The sequence below is a fragment of the Eschrichtius robustus genome, chromosome 4, assembly GCF_028021215.1.
Source record: "Eschrichtius robustus isolate mEscRob2 chromosome 4, mEscRob2.pri, whole genome shotgun sequence".
In the NCBI taxonomy this organism is placed as follows: domain Eukaryota; kingdom Metazoa; phylum Chordata; class Mammalia; order Artiodactyla; family Eschrichtiidae; genus Eschrichtius; species Eschrichtius robustus.
The window spans coordinates 99,785,020-99,807,517 of record NC_090827.1 but is presented as its reverse complement, the minus strand read 5'-3'; the positions used below and the strand labels follow the sequence as shown (position 1 = coordinate 99,807,517).

General features: G+C 40.5%; 1 protein-coding gene across 4 annotated transcripts in view; it reads left to right on the top strand.

Annotated features, from left to right (window-relative positions):
- The first annotated feature begins 18,074 nt into the window (after positions 1 to 18,074).
- Positions 18,075 to 22,498, top strand: part of RBPJ (recombination signal binding protein for immunoglobulin kappa J region) — a 118,746-nt gene continuing 114,322 nt past the window's right edge. The window contains exon 1 of one of the 4 annotated variants that reach the window (XM_068543127.1): positions 18,075 to 18,129. In XM_068543127.1, coding sequence (XP_068399228.1) covers positions 18,080 to 18,129 — 50 coding nt within the window. In that variant the 5' untranslated portion in view covers positions 18,075 to 18,079. Of the gene's footprint in view, positions 18,130 to 18,276; positions 18,363 to 22,498 lie in introns of those variants that run through there. The other 3 variants (XM_068543130.1, XM_068543128.1, XM_068543129.1) reach the window with 3 other exon arrangements.

The window sequence follows — 22,498 nt, the reverse complement described above, 5'->3', positions numbered from 1 at the left end:
TTAACCCATGTTGCATATCCTGTGTTTATAGAATTCCAGAAAGGTTATGTCATAGAAATCACTGGCATATGTGTGTGTGTGTGTGTGTGTGTGTGTGTGTGTGTGTGTGTGTAAGAGAGAGAGAGGGAGAGAGAGAGATTGATTTATAGAGAGAATGTAAGCTTAAACATCTTGAGGAGAAATCCATCAGTGTATAGTGACTGAGAATGTTTAAAGTGGATGCTGGCCTTAACTTACAAGTGTTCCTTATTGTGGGCAGTTTTCTGTTTTCTAAGCAGAGGAGTAAAAGGATATATTCAAGGCAAAAGAACCAGAGCACAAAACAACTAAAGTCAGACACACCAGTTTATTAAGTCTATCATTTGTAAAGTTAAAAAACTTCCTGAAGTCGTAATCAGATGCAAAAAGCCTTAATTTACATTAAAAAAAACCAATTCATTTTGTCAAAAAAATCTATGAGGGTCCTTTAATGAGCATCAGCTTCTAAAATAAACAAAGAATAAGAGGGGAAGAAACAGAATTTATTAGAAGGAAAAAGTCCCAGAGGAGCTTTTATGTTTTTAACATTGCCTTAAATTGAAAAAAAAAAAAAAAAGCTATTATACTGTTTATCTTGATGAATTTAACTACTTTTTTGGGGGAGGGGTACTATTTTAAATTCAAGGTTTTGTTTCTGATTTTAAAATCACAATTAGCACAATCACTAAAGAAAATGTTTCTCCTGATGTACATAAAACAGCTTAATGTTTTAATTTACCTAAACCACCAACTGAATGGTATAGACCACTTTGAAAAAATTCCCTATTCCTTGGAAATACCGTGGTTTCTTATATTCTTTCAAACACTAATCCTTGGAAAAAACATACCTTCTCTCATTTTCTATTCAATGTTTGCTATTGTTGTAATCTAAGTAAGGCCTCTTTGAAAAAATGCAAAAATTAAGTTTAACCCACAATTGAGTCTTACATCCTGTGGTCTTGGAATTTTAAAATTTCATTCAAAACACATATTATAAACAAAGTCTCCCAAATGACCATCTAGAGAGGAATGTGGCAAAAATCCAGAAACTATTGTAATATTTAGAACTAGGATAAGCACAAATAATCAGTGTATTTTTTCAAGAGGGGATTATGGGTTGCAGTTTTACAAACCCTACAGGGGATTTACACGAGATGGACAAAGCTAAATTCCAGACTAGTTGTGTGCCTCCAAAAGAAACCAAACACTTTAGAGTGAATGAAGAGGAAGAAGAGGCATTAAAAGGATCTTCTTAATAACTAATATTTGTTCAATATAACCATAATTTGAGGAAACAGTCTGGCTTATAAATTCCTATAAAACTCAAGTTCAAAGCCGTATGCTTGACAGGCCTGTTCTTATTAGTTAGGTGATTATTAATAGTGGAGACTGATTCAGGGTGGGAGGGCATTGCGGGGAGAACACTGGGCAACACCAAAAATGATGTCGCCAAGTCAGGAAAATCCACATTTTAGAGGCAGGAAGACCAGTGAAGTTACTGAAATGCAAAAAGTAAAAACAGAAAGCACTTTTAAGAAGTAAATCTGTCAAGTGTATTTAAGTAGAATTAAGACTAACCATTTTAGAGGCATTTAAAATCTAGACTTCTAAGGGGAAAGGTAAGACAGAGAAAGCTGTATTATTATCTCAAAATATGCAACCTGTCCTTTAGAAACATCACATTTCCCTCCAGCTCCAAAAAAATGAAAGAAAAGAACTCCAACATAGGAATGAGGCTATGAAATAAATACTTTATACCTCAAAAGAGAAACTATTTAGGGACAGGGCAGGGGAGGGAGAGTCAACTAAGAAGCTGGAAACCAGTCACATTTCAAAATGATTCTTATCTTCTTAGCAAAGTTTAATATAACATCTTAAGTGTGTCCAATTTTGCACCTCAGTTAACTGTAAGGGTCTACTAATTTATCAACTCTTCTATAACTGTTTAGAAGAATCCTTATCTAGAGGATTAACCCTAAATTTCATGCTATTTTCAACATCATTATTAACACATAGTGTAGATCTGCAGATACTGATGGTATCTAATTTTTTTTTGCTCATAGATAATTGAATGTGAGTAGATTTTACCACCTCCATAATGTTTCAGTTTCAGTTTTAATACACCATTCTGAGAAATTTTGGTGAACTAATATAGCATTTTAGGCTGTTTTGCTTTTAATCATCATGAAAAGGCATCATTTCACTGGATGGAACAAAGGAAAGGTTTTCTTCATATAAACCTTGCTAATTTTATAATATACAAACAGGACTTGCATTACCCTGGCAAACAACAAGCTGCTTCTCAGAAAAGATAGTTAAGACTGCTTTTAAAATAGTGTAGTAATCACTCCCCTTACAAATGGATAATTATTTCTGAATATTAGCTCTGATAATATGTGACTTAACAGAAAAAATGAAATGGGAAGTTATATATTGTGATTTTTTTTTTAACGATGCTGAAACACTTATGCCAAATCTCAACATACCCCAACTCCCTTCACAGTAATTTTTTTAAATGAAAACCTCTTAATGAAGTAGCAAGGTTTTGGAGGGAATGGCAAATTATAGGTTACCTGGTATGAGTAAAAGGGTTCTTGACTTGGAGGCAGAAAGACGGCATCAAATCTGGTCTGTCCACTTCTGACCTGGGTGTCCTTGGTCAAATCACTTGAACTTTGGGAGCTTCACTTCCAGCACCTATAAAATAAACATAAAAACATCTAACTCCCAGCACTGGGTGGGAGGTTGGGATAGGGGTATGGGGAGGTGGATTTTAAACGTGAATAGCTGGTAAGAGGCTTCGTCCATTTATAATTGGCACTCAGAATTTGAATGCTAATCACTTTCCTTTTCCTATGTAAACTTTACCAAAGAAAGGTAGAAATATCCAAGTCTATACTTTTGAAAGACCTCGGTATCTACATCCTGCTAGAGTCTAAAGAGTAAACTTAAAATTGTAAAGGTTGTTGCTCTCCACTTGTATTTTTTGAAAATCTTTTTAAAAGAATTACACAATTAAAGTACTTCCGAGCAGTTTAAGCACAATGAAAGGAATTTACCATTAAGAAGGCAGTTGATCTAAATAAAATCAGCTTCCTTCTCCTCTTAGCATTTTTCACTACTGTTTAATTTTTGCCTAGCTTTCATCATTATTTAAAATGGTCTTACTTATTTGTTTACCCCTTTATTATCTATGTCTCTATCTTTGAACACAAGTCCCCTGAGGGCAGTGATCTTGTCTTACTGGCTCACACCTGTCTCCCCTGTGCTTACAAGAGTGCCCAGCTCAGAGTGGGTGTTCAGTAAATATTTCTTTTTCAATCAATGGATGACAGAGGGATAGATTCAATAAGGTGAAAGTAGGATAGGATAAATTGAGCCATCAGGGCCCTGAATGGTATTTGATGGAATAGAGGCTATAAGGAGACAACTGAGTTAGTTACTTGATTGCAAATTTAGAAGGTTATACTGAGACACCCTCAGTTAATCTGGCCTGTATTTCCATTCAGGGGCCTTCAAGTTGAACTTCTTAAGAAAGTTACAGATGAGTATCCTAAAACACCCAAACAGGGAGGGGACTCTGCTGATCTGACGCCTACCTTGTTATAACAGGCATTTTGCGTGTATGTTGTATGTATATTATTCACTACAAACATATGAGGTGATTATTAATATTTACCTCCTTTTGTAAAGGATCCTAGAAGTTAAGGAACATACCCAGTTGGTATGAACTAAAATCCCTCCTCTGTGCATTGCATGGCCTCCATTAAGTTCCTTTAGTAACTGTTATGAGTCCAAATTAAAAATACGGACATCATTATATTGTTTAGATCCTTTTTTTTCAGATTCTATTTTGTGCTGAGGCTTGATAAAGTGACTCCTGTAAAAGAAAGTTGATTATGGAATATCCCTGGAAGGATTCTCAAGAAACTGGTGATAGGATTTTCTTTGGAGAGGGCAACTGGGTCCCTGGGAGACCCCAGCCAAAGGGAGTCTTACATTTCTCTGCATTTAGTGTTGCCAGCTAAGATACAGGACGCCCACTTAAATTTGAATTTCAGATAAATAACAAATAATTTTTAGATAAGTATGTCCCAAATACTACATGGGACAAACTTATACTAAAATTTTGTTGCTGTTGTTTATCTGATATTCAGCTGTAATTGGGTGTCCTGTATTTTTATTTGCTAGATCTGGCAACCCTATGTGCATTCCTTTCTGTGAATTTAAAATTTTGTTTCATGTGTACATAAGACCCATTCTAAAAATAATAAAATAATAAAATTATTTTATTTAATAAGGCAGTTTTTGCTGTTTGTCACATATTTAAAGGCAATTTTAGCTAAGGACTGGAAGTGGACATCGTTATCGATTGAAGTTAAATATGAGACTTAAGGATAATTTTTTAAAATAAGTACAAAAAGACTAAGTTTGCAAAGATGATTTTGGTGGCATGCATTTTGCCAGAATAGTGCAGCTAAGGGGGAAAAAAGTCTGAAAACACACTTCCTGATGAAATTGTAAACATTGGAACTGTAAAGGAAACACCTTCTCAATCATGGATCCTGGGATAAGACTAAGTCAGGAGAGGAAGAAATAGTTATCTGAATTCCAATTACCTTCAGCTTCACAAAGGTGGAATCTTAAATTTATTGAGCTTTAGAGCTGGAAGGAAACTTTGCGGTTTTCTTTTCAATTTCTTCATCACTTCCTCCACATTTGAAAATAAGGAATTTCCATTTCCAACTCCTCTACATCCCACCCCCACCCTCCAACTCCCCATCACCAGCTCTCAGGAGTAGCCTAGAGGTGGTGTCCCAATCCTTAGGTCTTCAAGGTAATATTAGCATACCTATCATGTATTACCCTACAAGCCCCAGGACTTTGGGTTCTTAATTCATCAAAGGTAAGGAGGGAGAAAGTGACCCAGTAGGTCCAGCATAGGGCAAATGACAGGAAATGTTCATATTCTGCTATATCTGTAACTGTGAGCTAAGGAAATTTAGTTAATTTCTCTGGGCCATAGCTTCCTTAGCTATTAAAAGGGGGAGGAGTCCTATTCAGGGGTGTAAGAGCATCAAATGAGATCCTGGACATGAAGTCCCTTGGATTAAGTTGGTACTCAACAATTGCAGCTATTAATTTTATCTTAAAACAAGGTCAGTTCACTTCCGAAATGTTAAGAAATCTCATCCTTGCCAGAAATATAATCTCAAACTTACTATGATGCTAGAGGGTAAATCAATTGACATAGTGATGACGATTCTCTAATTTTCTATGGAGCTTATTATTTATTTGTCCACACATGAACATTTATACCAGCATATGGCTAAGGTAAAGGTTAAGATCATATTGACTTTTAAAGCATCTAAATGAATAAAGTTAAATTTTAATTTTTTTCCGCTTTTTTTGTTAACAGCTTTATTGGGATATACTTCACATACCATATAATTCACCCTTTAAAGTGTACATTCAATGGTTTTTAGTATATTCACGAAGTTGTGCAACAATCACCACAATCAAGTTTGGAACATTTTCATCGTTCCAGAAGAAGTCCTATACCCTTTAGCGGTCACTCACAACATGCCCCTCCCAATACTCCCTAGCCCTAGACAACCATTAATTTACTTTCTATCTTTATAATTTTGTCTATTCTAGATATTTCATATACACAGAGCACCTTTTGTGACTTGTTTCTTTCATATAGCATGTTTTCAAGGTTTATTCATGTTATAGCATATATCAGTGCTTCATTTCTTTTTGTGGCCTAATAATATTCCATTCTATAGATATACTACATTTTATTTATCCATTCATCAGTTAATGGACATTTGGTTTGTTTCTACTTTTTAGCTGTTACAAATAATGCTTCCATGACTGTTCATGTACAAGTTTTTGTTTGGACATATGTTTTCAGTTCTCTTTGGTATATACCTAGGAGAATTGCTGGGTCATATGGTAACTCTGTTTTAACCTTTTGAGGAACTGTCAGACTGTCTTTCAAAATGGCTTCATCATGTTACATCCCCACCAACAGTGTACAAGTGTTTTAATTTTTCTACATCCTTGACAACGTGTCGTTATCTGTCTTCTTAATTGTTGCCATCATAGTGGGTATGAAATGGTATCTCCTTGTGGTTTTGATTTGCATTTTCCTGATGCTTAATGATGTTGAATATTTTTCCAAGTGTTTATTGGCCATTTGCATGTCTTATTTGGAGAAATGTCTATTTAGCGCCTTTACTCATTTTTAAATTGGATTATTTCCCTTTTTTTAATTTAGTTTTTTTAAAATTGAAGTATAGTTGATTTACAATGTTGTGTCATCTCTGCTGTGCAGCAAAGTGACTCAGTTTTATACATATATACATTCTTTTTTTTAATATTCTTTTCCATTATGGTTTATCCTACTATTCAGTTTTAAGAATTCTTTATATATTTTAGATATCAGATCCTTATCAGATATACGATTTGCAAATATTTTCTCCCATTCTGTGGGTTGTCTTTTTCACTTTCTTCAGAGTGTGCTTTGAAGCACAAAAGTTTAATTTTAATGAAGTCCAATTTATTTATTTTTTCTTTTGTTGCTTGGGCTTTTGGTGTCATATCTAAGAAACCATTGCTAATCCAAGTTCGTGAAGATCTATGCTTTCCTCTAAGAGTTTTATGGTTTTAGTTTATACATTTAGGTCTATGATCCATTTTAAGGTAATTTTAATATATGTTGTGAAGTTTGGGGCCCAAGTTCATTATCTTCCATGTGGATATCCAGTTGTCCCAGCACCATTTATGAAGACTATTTTTTCCCCATTGATTTGGTTTTGCACTGTTGATGGAAATCAATTGACCATAAATGTGACGGTTATGTCTGGACTCTCAATTCTACACCATTGAACTATATGTCTACCTCATGCATGCACCACACAGTCTTGATTACTGAAGGCTTATAGTGAGTTTTGAAAAGGGGAAGTGTAACTGCTCCAGCTTTGTTTTTTTTTTTTCAAGATTGTTTTGGCTATTCTGGGTTCCTTAAATCTTCATATGAATTTTTGGAACAACTTGTCCATTTCTCCCAAGTGGACAGTTGAAATTTTGATAGTGATTGTGTTGATTCTGTAGGTCAATTTGAGGAGCGTTGCCATCTTATCAGTACTTTTCAATCCATGAACATGAATGTCTTTCCATTTATTTATTTAGATCTTTAAAAATTTCTTTCAACAACATTTCGTAGTTTTCAGAGTATAAGAACTGCATTCCTTTTGTTAAATTTATTCCAAGGTATTTTATTCTTTTTGATGCTAATGGAATTGTTGTCTCGATTTTATTTTTGGATTGTCCCTTGCAAATATATAGAAATACAATTGATTTTTGAATATTGACCTTGTATCCTGCAAACTTGCTGAACTTGTGTATTAGTTCTAATACATTTTTAGTGGAGTCCTAAGAATTTTGTATATATAAAGTCCTATCATATGAAAATAGAGACACTTTTGTTCTTCTTTTCCAATCTGAATGCCTTTATTTAATTTTCTTGCCAAATTGCTTGGGTAGCACCTGCAGTGTAATGTTGAATAGAAATGGTCCAAATGGAAATCTTTGTCTTCTTCCTGATGTTAGTGGGAAAGCATCAGTCTTTTATGTTTAAAAATGACACTGATTCTGGATTTTTCATAGATGCTTTTATCAGGTTGAGGAAGTTCCCTTCCTAGTTTGTTCAGTGTTTGCTGGAATTTTGGTGTTTATATTTATTGGTCTGTAGGTTTCTTTTCTTGTAATGTCTTTGGTGAATTATTTTTTAAAATAATAAACATGGGAAAAAATCCACAAGGGTATTACGTCTTCTCCCTGCTTTGGCTACCCATCCTTAGCCACTGTTACTAGTTCATACAGTTGATTTATGTACATAAAATATTACCTGCTATTTAAAAATAAATCTTTTGCATTCTTAAGCATTTATATATTTTTTTATTTTTTATTTATTATTTTTTTTATTTTTGGCTGCGTTGGGTGTTCGTTGCTGTGCGTGGGCTTTTCTCTGGTTGCGGCGAGCGGGGTCTACTCTTTGTTGTGGTGCACGGGCTTCTCATTGCGGTGGCTTCTCTTGTTGTGGAGCACGGGCTCTAGGTGCGCGGGCTTCAGTAGTTGTGGCTCGCAGGCTCAGTAGTTGTGGCTCGCAGGCTGTAGAGCGCAGGCTCAGTAGTTGTGGCACACAGGCTTAGTTGCTCCGCGGCATGTGGGATCTTCCTGGACCAGGGCTCGAACCCGTGTCCCCTGCATTGGCAGGCGGATTCTTAATCACTGAACCACCAGGGAAGCCCAGCATTTATATTTTTGTAAATAATTTTTAAAATTATAATCTGATACTTTGAGTATATGACACAAGATATTCTCTATCAGGTTGTAATAATAAAATAACTTAAATTTCTATAGCAAAAATGTCCAAACAAACCTCACAAGCATAAATTCCACTTCCAGAACTATAACTTGTACAAGTCATGCTCTCTGAGCCTCAGCTACAACAGGAATAAAATTACCTACCTGCAGCTTTGTCCTGAGGACTGACTGAGATGATATTTGTGAGAAGGCTTGGGATGGTGTAGACTCGCTCATATATACTGTCATTTCACAAATTGCATATCACAGTATCCCTTTAAATAGAAAGGGGTTCTGTTGCATGTTAAATTGGCATACAACTTTAAAAAAACCCTCTGTTTCATAAAACTGAGTACTTCTGTATGTAATATGTTTTTCAGAAGTTATCTTTCAGTTCTTAAGTCCTTTTCTTTGGCTTAGATTCTGTGATTTGTTGCCTATTTTGGAAACTTGGAAAGTACCATGCAAATACAGATATAGCTTTGCTGGTTAAAAATAAAATACTTAGTGTTTGCTGGTGAAGGAAACTATGATGCTATGTAGGTAAAACTGCATGATGAAAATCAGATTCACATTTCATAAGAACATTTCGGGAGAACTTTAGACTTGAAAAGTAGGAGACAGTTGTTTCTCCCAAACAATAGTTTATAACTCTCACTGAAGTCAGAAGTAATTCTGAGGGTAGAATTTAAGCCAAGTGTTTTGAAAGCTGGGAGAAAGAAAAAAAAAAAAAGCATGCATAAATTTCCAAATCTTCCCAAAGTACTTAAGTGGGAGGAGATTTGCAGTTAAGATCTTGAGAAATGTTTTTTCCACTAGTGGGATATTAGTAACAGCTTAATACAATTTATTTTACCTTCCACAGAATGCTAATCATGATAGAATTTTGTTAAATAACCATTTAAGAGAAAAAAAGGACATGTAGAACAATACCAGTTATAATATGTAACACCAAGTCTTTAAAGGTTCCTTTAAATAGAGAGCTTCTCTAGTGCATTTTACAAATTAAGTACATCATTACGGGACTGAGATGAAACTTTTCTGTTTTTCTTATTGCATTAAACTAAATCTGTACTCAATATTTATTGATAGCTTACTTAGAAATTATCTTATATATTTTTTCCTGCAGTAATTTCACTAGATTTCATTTTTAAACTCCTCTTGTTGACATAATGACAATTAAAAATTTTTTAATTAATTAAAATAAAAAATATTGACATCCTGACATCATGGCTGTTTTAAAAGTGACAATGTACAACTTTGATTATGATGTTCAAGGGGATTCTCCATTGTCTTTGACAGCTGCCCTTGACAGCTGTCCTTGACAGAGTTTGGTATTTCACAAGATAGGAATTGTTTGGTATCTTTCACTATTTGTCAGTGGTTGAATAGACTGGTTCCAAAGTTGATCATCTTAGTTCTTAGTCTATTTTGGACAAGGATGCTAGCCACAAAGGTCATATCTGCAAGTTGATGCTTATCATTACACTATCTCTGACACAAAACAACACAGATGCAAAGAGTAAAACCTTTCTGGTAGGCTTTCTTTGAAAAACTGATAAAGGTCATTTGCACCCCAGGTTAATAGCAACATGGGCCAGAGGAGAAAATTTAGGGATCTTTGTCTGTTCTATTGATTTGCTATAAAACCATACTCAAATTTTTACAAATAAATGTGCCAACCAAAAATAAATACAATAAACTTATTTAAAGATAATTCTTGCCATTTAATTATCTACGTCATTATCTGATTTGATCTGTGTAACAAATCTCTAAGGCAGGGAGTCTTTAGTCCATCTAATAGAAAAGAAAACTGAGCATTGGCATGGGTGGTAGAATTTCCTAAAGCAGCAGCATTTACTGAGTACTTACTATGTACCCAGTTATTTCCTGTAATATCTCAAATAATTTTCAAAATGACCATAAGCCATAGGTTTTACATTCCCCATTTGCACATGAGGAAATATTAGCTTGCCCAAAGTTAGCCAGCTGGCTAGTGGTGGATGTAGGACTCAATGGGAGAGCTGGTCCAATGCTTTTTCCTTTATACCCCAGCTGTTTTGTTAATTATGAGTGTTCAACATTGACCCAACACAGAACCAAAAACCACAATATATGATACATGACAAAGGGGAACATTTAGAAAATCAAAACTCAAATATATTCTTTTATAAACAGATAACTGGAATTTTACAACTCATATGGTGTTTTCATTTACTGCATAGATAGTGTTCACTGGCTTTATCTTGTTTATGTCATAGAAAGAACAAGGTGTATCAATCACACATGGAAACATTTTCTTTCAATTACATTAGCAACAACTTTTGACAGATTATTCACCTTGTACACATTCTCACCGAAGGTACATTTGATTCCATTCGCATTGCACATCATTAGAGTAAATGGCTCATTCTTTTTATTGTTTCACCTTTTAAAAAAAAAATATTTTGTTACGTTGCATATTTTTTTAAATTTTTATTTTATTTTATTTATTTATTTGGTTGCGCTGGGTCTTAGTTGTGGCAGGTGGGCTCCTTAGCTGCGGCTCCAGGGCTCCTTAGTTGCAGCTCGCCAGCTGCTTGTTGTGGTACGCGGGCTCCTTAGTTGTGGCATGTGAACTCTTAGTTGTGTCATGTATGTGGGATCTAGTTCCCTGACCACTGATCAAACCCGGGCCCCCTGCATTGGGAGCTCAGAGTCTTAGCCACTGCGCCACCAGGGAAGTCCCCTGTTTCACCTTCTTGAACCGCTGCACATGTTAAGCTTTGCTTTACTTGGACCTAAAATAAAAAAGAAAGAAAAAAAAAGAAAATAAATCAAATTCCCAGGGCCAAAGAATCCTGTTTAAAATCAAATGCAATTGGAAAGCAAAGGGTGAATATTTATTTTTGTTTCTCAAGTTCTCCTAAAGCCCACTCTGTGACTTACTTTCAATGTTCTCTTTCTTTCTTTTAATCCTAGAATTAGAGCTTATTTTCCTTATAGAATCACATAGTCTTTATGGAATCCTTCTTGACACTTTTTCAATCTTCTATACATTTTATTAACTTTAACACACAGTAGAAAATGATAGGGATACTTTTATTAAAAAAGGGAGGTATTAGGATGAATGAAAACCATGAGTTAAGAGACTTCTGTGGAGTAAAAGGCTCCTAATTTCTAACGTGAGTTATCAGTAAGGTTTTCTTAGGCACACAACCACCTCACAATCTGATCACATCAAGCCCTGCTCTTGTTGGCCATCTACAGCAGGTTTCCTAACCTTTTTAGACATGTGAACCTCTTAGAAATTAAATAATAATAATGATATTGCCATTTCTGAATGGGTATGATAAAGAAATGAATCAACATCAATCTGGATAAAATCATCACTATGTTTGGCTATTTTAACATTGTTGGAGCATTAAAGACATTTTGACATGCTTTGCAAGAATTTTCATGGGATGAAGGCAACTTATGGATTTATTAAATAAAAATAATAATGATTAAAATGAACACTACTATAGCAATTATGTTACAGGTATCATTCTATGTGCTTTAGACAGAATAAACACTTTGAATCCTCATGACAACCCTATGAATTAGCTGCTATTTTCTCCATTGTATACGTGAGGAAACAGGCACTGACAGGTTAAATAACTGGTCTAAGGTCTTACAGCTGGAACCATGCAATGTGGTGCTGGAACCCGTGTTCTCCATCATGGGGCTGCCTAGTAGTCAATAAAATTTTCAGTGTTTTAGTGTGTCTCATTAATATGAGTTGGTGTAACTTAACTTTAGAATGAAAGCAATGTTGAAACGTGCCGCTGTGTTTAAACCACCACAGCAAAACGTGATCCCATCACAAATGTGCTGATCTCAAGGCCACTCTCTGCTCCACATGTCTATTGGATATACACGTAGGGGCCTCCAAACTTATTCCTCTTAATAGTTTAATATTTCATTTATTGTTTTAACAAAGAAACTATACACCATTGGTCCCTTTAATGTGAAACTCCTGAAGAAAGAGTACACCAAACTCCTACCACAAAGATTCAAAGCTTGGTTCATGGACAATTTGCATCAGAATCCCTGATCAGCCTGCTAGAAAAGCCTATTCCTGGGCTTCAGCCCAGATTCACTCATTTAAAGTCTTAGGGAGTGGGCCCACCAACTTTTGAGGACCACCTTTCTACCAGGTCCTTCTTGTGACCCTGCCTACGCTGCCTACCCCCGCTTCTACATGCACCACCTGGAGTTCCCCTGAATACAAGATGCTGTTTCACACCTCAGAGCCTGAACATGCTGTTTCCTGTGCTTCTTATGCTTCCTCCTCTTATTATCTTCTGAACTCCCACTCCACTAAGATTTAGTTCAAAAGTCATCTCTGCAAGGTTTCCCTGGGCCCATCAGGCAAGAGTTAGGTGCTTTTTCCACTGTACCCCAATGCCATTAAACTCATGCCTCTACCCTAGAATTATCCTGCAACTGGTCTGTGTACTCTGCTGGCCGGGGGCAGGAGGGGGTCCCCTGAGGTCTCTGCACTACCTATCCTTTGTAAACTACCAAAGATCATGCCTGACATAGAGTAGTAGGGACTCTGAACTTGCTGCTTGAATGGACTGAGTTCAGTGTTACCAAATGATTGGGGTGAAGTCCTGACAGTTCTGCAGTTTTTAATTCTATTGAGACGGTACATCAAGTACATGACTTCTATGAGAAAATAATTTTTTAGCAGGTGGGAAAAAGGAAACACTTTGGTCATTTTTTCTTCTTGCACATTTATTCCTTTTCTTTCTTTCTCCCCTTTTAATTAAAATGTTTTATATTTTGAACAGGCAGTACATGTGCTTGGTACAAAATTCAAAGGATCCAAGATAAGCCACCTCTTCACCTACATCCTCCAACAATTGAGTCCCTTACAGTGAACCAGTCACTGCTACAGTTTCTCGTGTGTACTTCCAGAACTTTTAGATACATATAGGCAAATAAGTATACATTTATCTATCACTATTTTGCACTTTAAAAAAAAAATATTTATTTATTTGGTTGCACCGGGTCTTAGTTGCAGCAGGCGGACTCCTCAGTTGCAGCACGTGGGCTCCTTAGTTGTGGCTTGTGAACTCTTAGTTGCGGCATGCGAACTCTTAGTTGCAGCATGCATGTGGGATCTAGTTCCCTGGCCAGGGATCGAACCCAGGCCCCCTGCATTGGGAGTGTGGAGTCTTATCCACTGCACCACCAGGGAAGTCCCTTGCACCTTGTTTTTTTAAACTTTGTGATCCTTCCACATAAGCACATAAAAAGCAGCCTTTGCTTATTAACAGATGTATACTATTCGCTTCTATGAATATATCAGGGTGGTTTTCTTTTTTTAATTTAATTTAATTAATTAATTTATTTTTGGCTGCATTGGGTCTTCATTGCTGCACGAGGGCTTTTCTCTAGTTGCGGTGAGTGGGGGCTACTCTTCGTTGCGGTGCGTGGGCTTCTCACTGCGGTGGGTTCTCTTGTTGCAGAGCACAGGCTCTAGGCACGTGGGCTTCAGTAGTTGTGGCGCACGGGCTCTAGAGCGCAGGCTCAGTAGTTGTGGTGCACAGGCTTAGCTACTCCGCGGCATGTGGTATCTTCCCGGACCAGGGCTCGAACCCGTGTCCCCTGCATTGGCAGGCGGATTCTTAACCACTGCGCCACCAGGGAAGCCTGGTGGTTTTCTTTTAATAAGACATCTCTTGATCGACATTTAGGTTGTTACCAGTATTCTCTACTATCAATTATGCTACAATATACGTACAGGTAGTTTCACACACTATGAGTTTATTTGTAGGATAGATGTCTAGAAACGGAATTGTAGGATTAACAGGTAGTGATAAGTTTTATCACAATGGTTTTCATAAAGATTATACATGTTTTCACTCCACTAGCAACACATGAGAATACCTGTTTCTTTATAACCTGCCAATAGTGTTTTGTTTCCTGAGGTTCTAGGATGGAGAGTAAAGGAAACCCTTCAAGTAAGTATAGGCTCATCTACTGGTCTAACCCAGGAGTAAGAATATTTTTTGCAAAAAGTCAACACAGGTGTTTGCTTTGTAGGCTCATTTCTCCTCTCCAGGCAAGCTGGCATTGGGGTATTCATTACTGGTCTAACCTCGGTATTGTTTTGAACCCTAGAAGGCTTAGTGAGTCTTCAGAATCATTTCTACTCTGTTCTAGAAGTGGAAGACATCCCATTCATTCTACAAATACTTACTGAGCGTCTATCCTGCACCAGGCATTGTTCTGGTGGCTGAGGCGTGAACAATGAACAAAATAGACAGAAGTCCCTGCCCTCATTAAGATTACATTATAATGGGGGGAGGCAGAGAGTAAACACAATACACAGATATGATATATGGTATGTTAGTTTACGATAAGTGCCATGGGAAAAATGAAGGAGGGAATAGGGGGTATTAGGAGTTACTTTCGCGAAAGGTGGTCAGGGAAGGCCTGGCAGAGAAGGTGACATTTAAGCAAAGACCTGAAAACAGTGAAGGAAGGATTTATAAGGCATCCGGGGGAAAGAGCAAAGGTAGGCGTTGAGGGTGTGCCTGGTATGTCCTAGGAACAGCAAGGAAGGCTGCTGGTTAGGGCTCAGTGAGCAAGGGGAAGAGGTGAGATCAAGGAGGTCAGGGGGTTTGGGCGGCAGGCCTCACAGGAAAATAGGAAAACCACTGGAGAGTTCTAGAGGGTTACTCTGAACGCTCTACTGAGAACCGACTGAGGGAAGGCAATAATGGATGAAGGCAGAATGAGTTAGGAGACTTACTGGAAACCAGGTGAGAAATGAGATGGGTTAGGCTGGGCTGGTTGACATGGAGGTGTGGATGTGTTTGGACTGTGGGTCAGTTTTGATGGTGGACCCAGCAAGATTTTGTTAGATTGGATGTTGGATGTGAGGGGGAAAGGAGGTGAGAATGATTCCAAGTTTCTTGGCTTAAATAAGTGGAAGAATGGAATTATTTACTGGGATGGGGAAAGAACGCAGGTAGAGCAGGTATTAGGGTGAAGGTGAGTTGTGATTTGACTTGTGGTTACCATGGCTCTCTGTGGCTGGGGCTCTCAGATGGCCATGGTTCCAGATCCGATTAATGGCCTAGACAAGGCCATGACTGAAATGCCTTCTTGGGATGAAGGCTCAAAGGAATGTGTGCCCATGGGCATCGTTCTCCTCCTGGTGCTAGCCTATTCCAAATCAGCCTTGCACTGAGATACTGCATTAAATGTTCTTGCATCTTCTTTTTCTTTGTGAAATACTTAATCAAAGGGACATGCAAATGCATGCACACACACACACAACTAACCTTGAAAACAACTAAAAAACTTGATTTCTTGTCCACTACATAACTAGCAGAACATGAACCCTTACTAAAGAACTCACTGTTCTCCGAAAATAAAAAACTCAATTCAACTCTACATTTGTGGGTCTACGATGTCATCAAGACACCAGTTCCTAGACAATGCCAGGCTAGGCTGGTTACAGAAACCACACCAAGGCAATCTGAAATGTGCCTGATTGAAGAATGCAAACCGGAATTCACTGGACAAATAAATAAACCAAAAAGAAGGAATGCACTTAAAACAGTTGTCACTAAAGCATCTGATGAAACAATACCTAAAATTTGGAATGAATATTTCAACAAACACATAAAAAAGTGAAGGAAAGCAAAACCAGTATTTTAAGTTAAATTAGGGGAAAGGAAAAACAAAACAAAACAAAACAGAAACTGATATATACGGATTACTTCAAAAGGCTAAAGAGATTACGGGGGAGAAATTTAAAAAATGTGTCCCTGAGTGGGAGGCGGAATCTATGCAAGTCTACAACGCAAGAGCGCACAGAGCAGAATTTTTTCCCTACCCAACTCGCGAGACGAGCGGGTACCTCAGAAAGAAAACAACCATTCGCTAGAAGAGAGTAGCTAAGGGAATCCAAACGTGTTTTAAAGCAAGTAAAGTGGTGGCCAGACTGGGTGACTCAGAGGCATGACTCAAACCCGACACTGGGGGCCGTCAGCTCCCGGAGGCCGGGGGCGCGGCGTCAAAAACATTTTAGGAAAGTACCAGGCGCGTGGAGGGCGACAGGAAACCTCCCCGGGGACCGGCCTGGGGCTCCTCCTGCCCTAGAGTCTGACCTCTTAGCATCCACACCAGGAGGAGTTTCTAATCTCCAGGCTTCCCCTTCTTCTTTCAGAAGCTGCCTGTCCACCACCCCCATTTTCCTTCCACAAAGCGTCACGCAGCGTGTGTGTGCGAGACGTCGGGCCCCTCCCAGCCGCCCTCCGTCCCGCGCTCCCAGCCTCGCTCCGCTCCGCGCTCCCAGCCACGCGCACCCCCCAGCCCGCCCCCGCGCCTCCTCCAGGAGCAGCTCACTTCCCACCCCGCCCGCGCCCGCCGCCCGGGCACGCGCGGCACGAACAACACCGGGAGCTGCTGTAGACAAACACCTGTCCCTCCTGGGCTCCGCGAGATTTGGAGCGAAAGCATAGGCAACAGTGGGAGGGTTCTCGCGAGGTTTAAGAAATTTCCCACGGCCCGTGTTGTGTCTGAATCGAGTAGTGGAAGGCGGTGGGAAGGAGGTGTAGCGTGAGACTGGGCTGCCCGCATTGGGCACATGCGCAGTGCCGCTCGCTCGTGCCGCGCCAATCCTGCAGCGCCTTCAGCAGGTTTCGGGCTCTGGATTCCAGTTCTCCGGGTTTTGGGGCTCCCTGCGGGAGGCAGTGCTGAATCTGGGAATCTCTAGGAATTGAAAGGGCAAGGGTGGGGGGAAGAAAGGGGTGCTGCAGGTAGGGAGGAAGAGGTAGGGCTCGGGTGCTGCACCTTTCTAGTAAGTGCCCAGACGGGCCAAGTTTGCTCGGGGGCTTCCAGGTTTAGATCGTCTGAGATGCACTTCGGCCAACGAGCAGCGTCCTCGACTGTGCCAGGCCCACGGGAGGACCTTGTCAGTGTGTCCCCGTATACAAGTCTGGGGGCTGCGATGAGGTCCTAGGGCGATTTACACGACAGGCAGCTCTCTGCCCAAGCAAAACCTTTGTTTTGAGTGCGGGGTGGGGGAGTGGTGGCTTTCAATTACAACGCAGTTTTCACTTCTGGAGAAAGCTTCGCGGTGCTCTGGCGTGTGTATGCAGAGTGGACACAGTAGGGGTGTCTTTGCCAGAGGCCTTGGCCTGACCTCATTTCACACCCAAGGAGAAGAAAGCTAAGGCTCTAATAGAGCTCAACTGCAAAAGTTGTCCGTTTACAGAGTTCTGGAGGGTCGGACCACGTTGTAATATTGTCTGTCTCTCTGTTAGCAAGGGGGTCGAATGAACTAAGATAGTTCTTGGTTTGTCACTCGTCCGAACTCCAGGCATCTTTGTAGCGCCAGCACCTAACGCTGACATTACCATAATGGAGGCGTCCAATGAACGTCTGAATGAATGAAAAGGGCTGGGAACTAGAGTGAGCGGGAAGCCACTTGGAAAACACCCATTTGAGGAGGTGTTTCATCTAGGCCTGTGAAACGCGGCAGATTTTCCCAGGACCCCTCCGCTCTTCCCCTCGGCTCCGCCTCCTGACCCCTCCATTCTCCGTCCCCGTTGTAATCCCCTCCGGTTTTCCTCAGTCTCCACGTACGTCCCTCAGGGCGCGTCCCAAAACCCGGATAACCGGAGCGCTCCCCATGGACCAGATGGAGGGCTCGCCAGCGGAGGAGCCGCCTGCGCATGCTCCATCTCTTGGGTAGGTTTCCAGGGAAGGCAGTGAGCTGTATCCCTTACTCCGCTGGCGGCGCGAGGCGTCTGGCTCTTCGCGGCTGCTGCGAGGGGAAAGGGAGCGCGGGGGCTGGGTGGAATCGAGGAGTGAGGAAAAAGGGAAGGGGCGGGGGAGAGGGACCAGGGAAGGCGTCAGGGGGAATCTCGCGAGGGTTGGAGTTTTGGCGAGAGTTTGTGGAAGATGGCGCCTGTTGTGACAGGGTAAGTCTGGGGGAATCGGAGCGCTGGGAACCGGGAAAGTTGCGGGCGTCTCGCAGCCCGCGGCGGGCGGCGGGTTCGAGGGCCGCGGTACGCTTGGCGTCCGGGGGCCGCGGGGGCGGTGTAGCGTGCGCCGAGCGCGGCGGCGGCGTGTGGCCGTGCGCTGCCCGCTCTGCGCTGCTGTGGCTCGGGCTCCGGCGCGTGAGGGCGGGCGGCGACGGCGGCGAGGCCGGCGGGTGCGGGCGTGAGTGCGGCCCGGCGCGCGGGGCCCGCGGGCTCCGTGCCCGCAGCGCGCCTTCCGCGCCGCCGCTCGCGGGCCCTGCCTCCCGGCCCCGCGCAGCTTTGTTCGTTGAGGCCGTCGTCGCCTTCTCCCGGGCGGGTGCCCCCGGCCCCGGGCGCTTTGTCTTTCCCCGCTGCCCCCCGCGACTCTCTACCCCCGGCCCTTTGTTTCGCCGCCTTGGGCGCTTTGTCCGACCCGTCGCGCCCCGCATCCTTTCTCCATCTCCTCCCCTCATCTGTCCTTCCTCCCTTGCCCCTTTGTTGTGCCCCTCTCTATTCGGTTCTCAGTGACCTGCCACAGCCCAGGTACCAGATTTCTGTTTTTCTTCTAATTTTTCTCCCATTATTTCTCTCTTGCGTTTCCCTCTCACCTTTCTGCTTGGTCCTTGATCACCCCCGGAGGCTTTGTCTCCCCCGTCCAGTGGTTTATTCGCTTGGTACCCCCTTCACCTCCCACCATCGGTTGATTTATCCACTACCCACGGTGTTTGTCGGCTGAACTGTCTCAACCCCGGGACTCCATCTGGTGCTCCGAAGTACAGACAGACCCTAGGGTTTGTTGTTGTTTTTGTGCGTCTGAAAGATGCGCGGGGATACTTGGTTTCCTCCTCAGCGCTCCTCCTCTCCGCACCCTTTTCTCTCGGGATTGCGTGCACAACTCCCCACCACCCCTTTCTCTCGGGATTACAGTGTCTCCAGTTTTCTTCGCGGTCTCTTTGGGCCCCTGGTTGTTTTGCTTGGCAACAGTAGCCCTGGAAAAAGGTCTCTTGGTTATTCCCCCGCCCCCCCCCCCCCCCCCCCGCCAGTACGCGCCCTCCCGCCCCTTGGTTTCTGATGGCCTAGGCCAAGGGCAGCTGTCGTAGCTTTGCGTCTGGGTTACCTGAGGGTGTTGTAGAGACGAAAGGTGCTTTTTTTCTGTTGGTGTGCGAGAACAGTTTCAGTTGTTACGTTGGATATTCATTTGGTACGTGCATAGCAGTTGCGTATTTGGTGTTAAAAAACTTGTGAATGTTGGTTTGGGATGGAGAATTTCAGCATTTTCAAGAGTTCAGTTAGTTTACCAGTAACTGCTGCTTCGCAAGGAAAAAGGGAGGGCATCCTGCTTGGAAATTTGATATGAATATTTTACTTTTTCTTAATTTTTAGATAGTTTACAGTTATGTGCTTTTGCTCTGTAGATTTATGACAGCTCTTCTGCCCCATCTTCGAAGTTGAAACGAGGAAAGCGCTTAAGAGTGCAGTTTGGGTTGATGAATACTGCTTCTGGAATCTTTGTGGAATGCATTAATCAAATGCAATTAAAAGACATTTAAGTAATAGTCTTTAAGGTAAAGGCACTTCTGGTGTTAAAGGAGCTTTAATTTGTTCAGAGTGCTTATTGTTATGGAAATGTTAAAAGCTTGGAGTTTGGTGTGGGAGTTGGGGGAGGGTGGTATGGTGTGTTTAAATGGCCTGGATATTCTGGTGCTGGAATAAGAGGTATTAGATTTACCAGTATTACTAGGCTGAGTAGACTGTTCAGGAGGTACCCCCCGGCCCAACTAGTTGATCACTACTTTTAGAAGATACGTTATCCATAAAATCACTTGGAGTGTCATTTCATTTGTAAACCACATGAAGTGCTACTAGTAGAGGATATACAAGTGTGAGGAATGTTGGTGGAGAGGAAAGCATTTTTTTTTCAAGGCTGTGATTAGAATTAGTATGAATTAGTTTGAATTTTAATTAATGGAAAATCATCTTTCATGATTGATATGTGAGGCTTCTGTGAAAATTTGCAGTCTGGGTTCCATGAGTGGATTCCACCGATAATCATTTGTCCTCCTTACTTGTACCTAGGACATAATCATTCTTTTTGAAGGTGAAATCTTGAGCACACACTGTTTCTGACTGTAAGCAAATACCTTGTAATAATGGAAGGTATTTTGCTCTGACGTGTGCAGATAAGAATGATCACACAAACCTCATAAAAGCAACTTTTAAAAATCAAGTTGTGTTTTTCTGTTTCTAAATCATGTAAGACCTTTACTTCGTGACCAAATAAAACTACCTTTATTAAATTATATTAAATAGCAGCATATTTAGAAGCATACAGCATTAGTTGTAATTGGGAAACTTTCATTTTCAGGAAAAAATATAAGAGGCTCACTTGGGGTATTTTCACTCCTAGTCTAATATATGCTTCTTAAGTAGGTTTGTTTAAAACTTACCTGTTGTTCTATACCCACAGATTTCTATCAGTGTCTTAAGTGGCTAAGATAAAAAACGTTTTGGGGGTGGGAGGGAAGCTACTCTTGCCAGATGTAATTCATTAAATAATCTTTGGCGCTCTGGATGGATAAAGTATTAGGGAAAAAAATGGTGTGTTTGAAAGTTCTTACAAATCTTAATTCTAGTATTCGGTCATTTTTAAAAATATATTTTAAAAACCCAGGACTTGGCTTTAAAACATTATTTCACATTTTGTTTCCTTAATACTAAATTTCACGTTATTTCAACTAGGGGCAGTATTTTCTCATGGATTGGCTAAAAGTTGTTATTTTTGGCATCTGGCTTTGTGATTATTTCCAAGTTACTCTACTTCCCCTGGGCCAATTTCCTAACTATGTAGTAAAATGGGAATTGTAGTAACTTGCCACATCTGCACAGGATTGCTGTGCCTTAGGATTTGCAGAGAGCATCCTTTGATGAAAGGTGTGGTTAAAAAACCTAGGAATTGTTACTGAATTAAGCCAATGTGAAGTAGGTCATATTTTATAGGAAATTAAGTAGGAGGTTATGAACTAAGTTCTTGGCACATCACAGTGGTGATAGTGGGATGAAAAATCCCCAAATACGTATTATAGTTAGGGTAATAAAATTGATACTGTTTTTAAGAGGGAGAGGGATAAGTAAAACACATTACAGGGCGGTGTGTGTGTGTTTGTGTTGTGTTAGAGAGTGAAGATCTGTCAAACTCAAATGTAATAACACATTTTAAAATTGTGGGATGCCTTTCCTCTGTTGATTTGTTTTCTGCATGTGGTACTGTTTTGTTTTAAATGGTAGCACAAAATGTTTTCACTAGACTCTAGGCCAAGTCTGTTAATGGTAGTGACTAATTTTCAATATGCCTTATATTTTTTAATGCTTTGTTATTTACTCTCAATATTTTCTAAGAACCAAGACCATAATTTCAGACTTGACCTTTGGCCTAGAAAAGTGTTTTGCATTTGGGAGACACTCTGTAGATATTTATTGAAAAAACAAAACCAGTTGTTTCTCTATTCCTGGTAGACTATGTCATGTCCCAATAGTTCCCCAAGCCAGGTTTTCTCTCTCACACTAACTCTTTATGTTTAATCACTAAGAACTGATAATTTTCCCTCCTGAAAAACTCTTGAATCTGTCTCCTTCATCCTCACTGCCGCAATTCATGCTCTCATCGTTTCTCACCTGGATTACTACAGACATTGGCAGCTTCCTCTTTCTGCTTCTAGACTCACCCCCTTTATCCAGCTTCCACATAGTCTTTCTAAAGAGCAAATCTGATCACTTCACTCCTTATTTTAAAAACCTTTCAATGGCTCCCCCTAGCAGCCTTCATTAAGAGAGGCAGCGGAGTGGAGAGTTTATGAGCTCACTTTTAGGATTTAATCTGAACTGGATTCCAGTTCTGTCTCTGCCACTTAAAACCTCTATAAGATTGACAAACGATCTAACCTCTCCTTGCCTCCTCCATCAGTTGCAAGGTAATTATTCTTAGCTCAGTGGTTCTCTGTGAGGATTAAATGCAAGAAAACATTTTAGGATGCCTGGCATATAGCAAGTGCTCAAAAAATGTTAGCTAGCACGGCATATAGGGTCCTCTATAACTATTT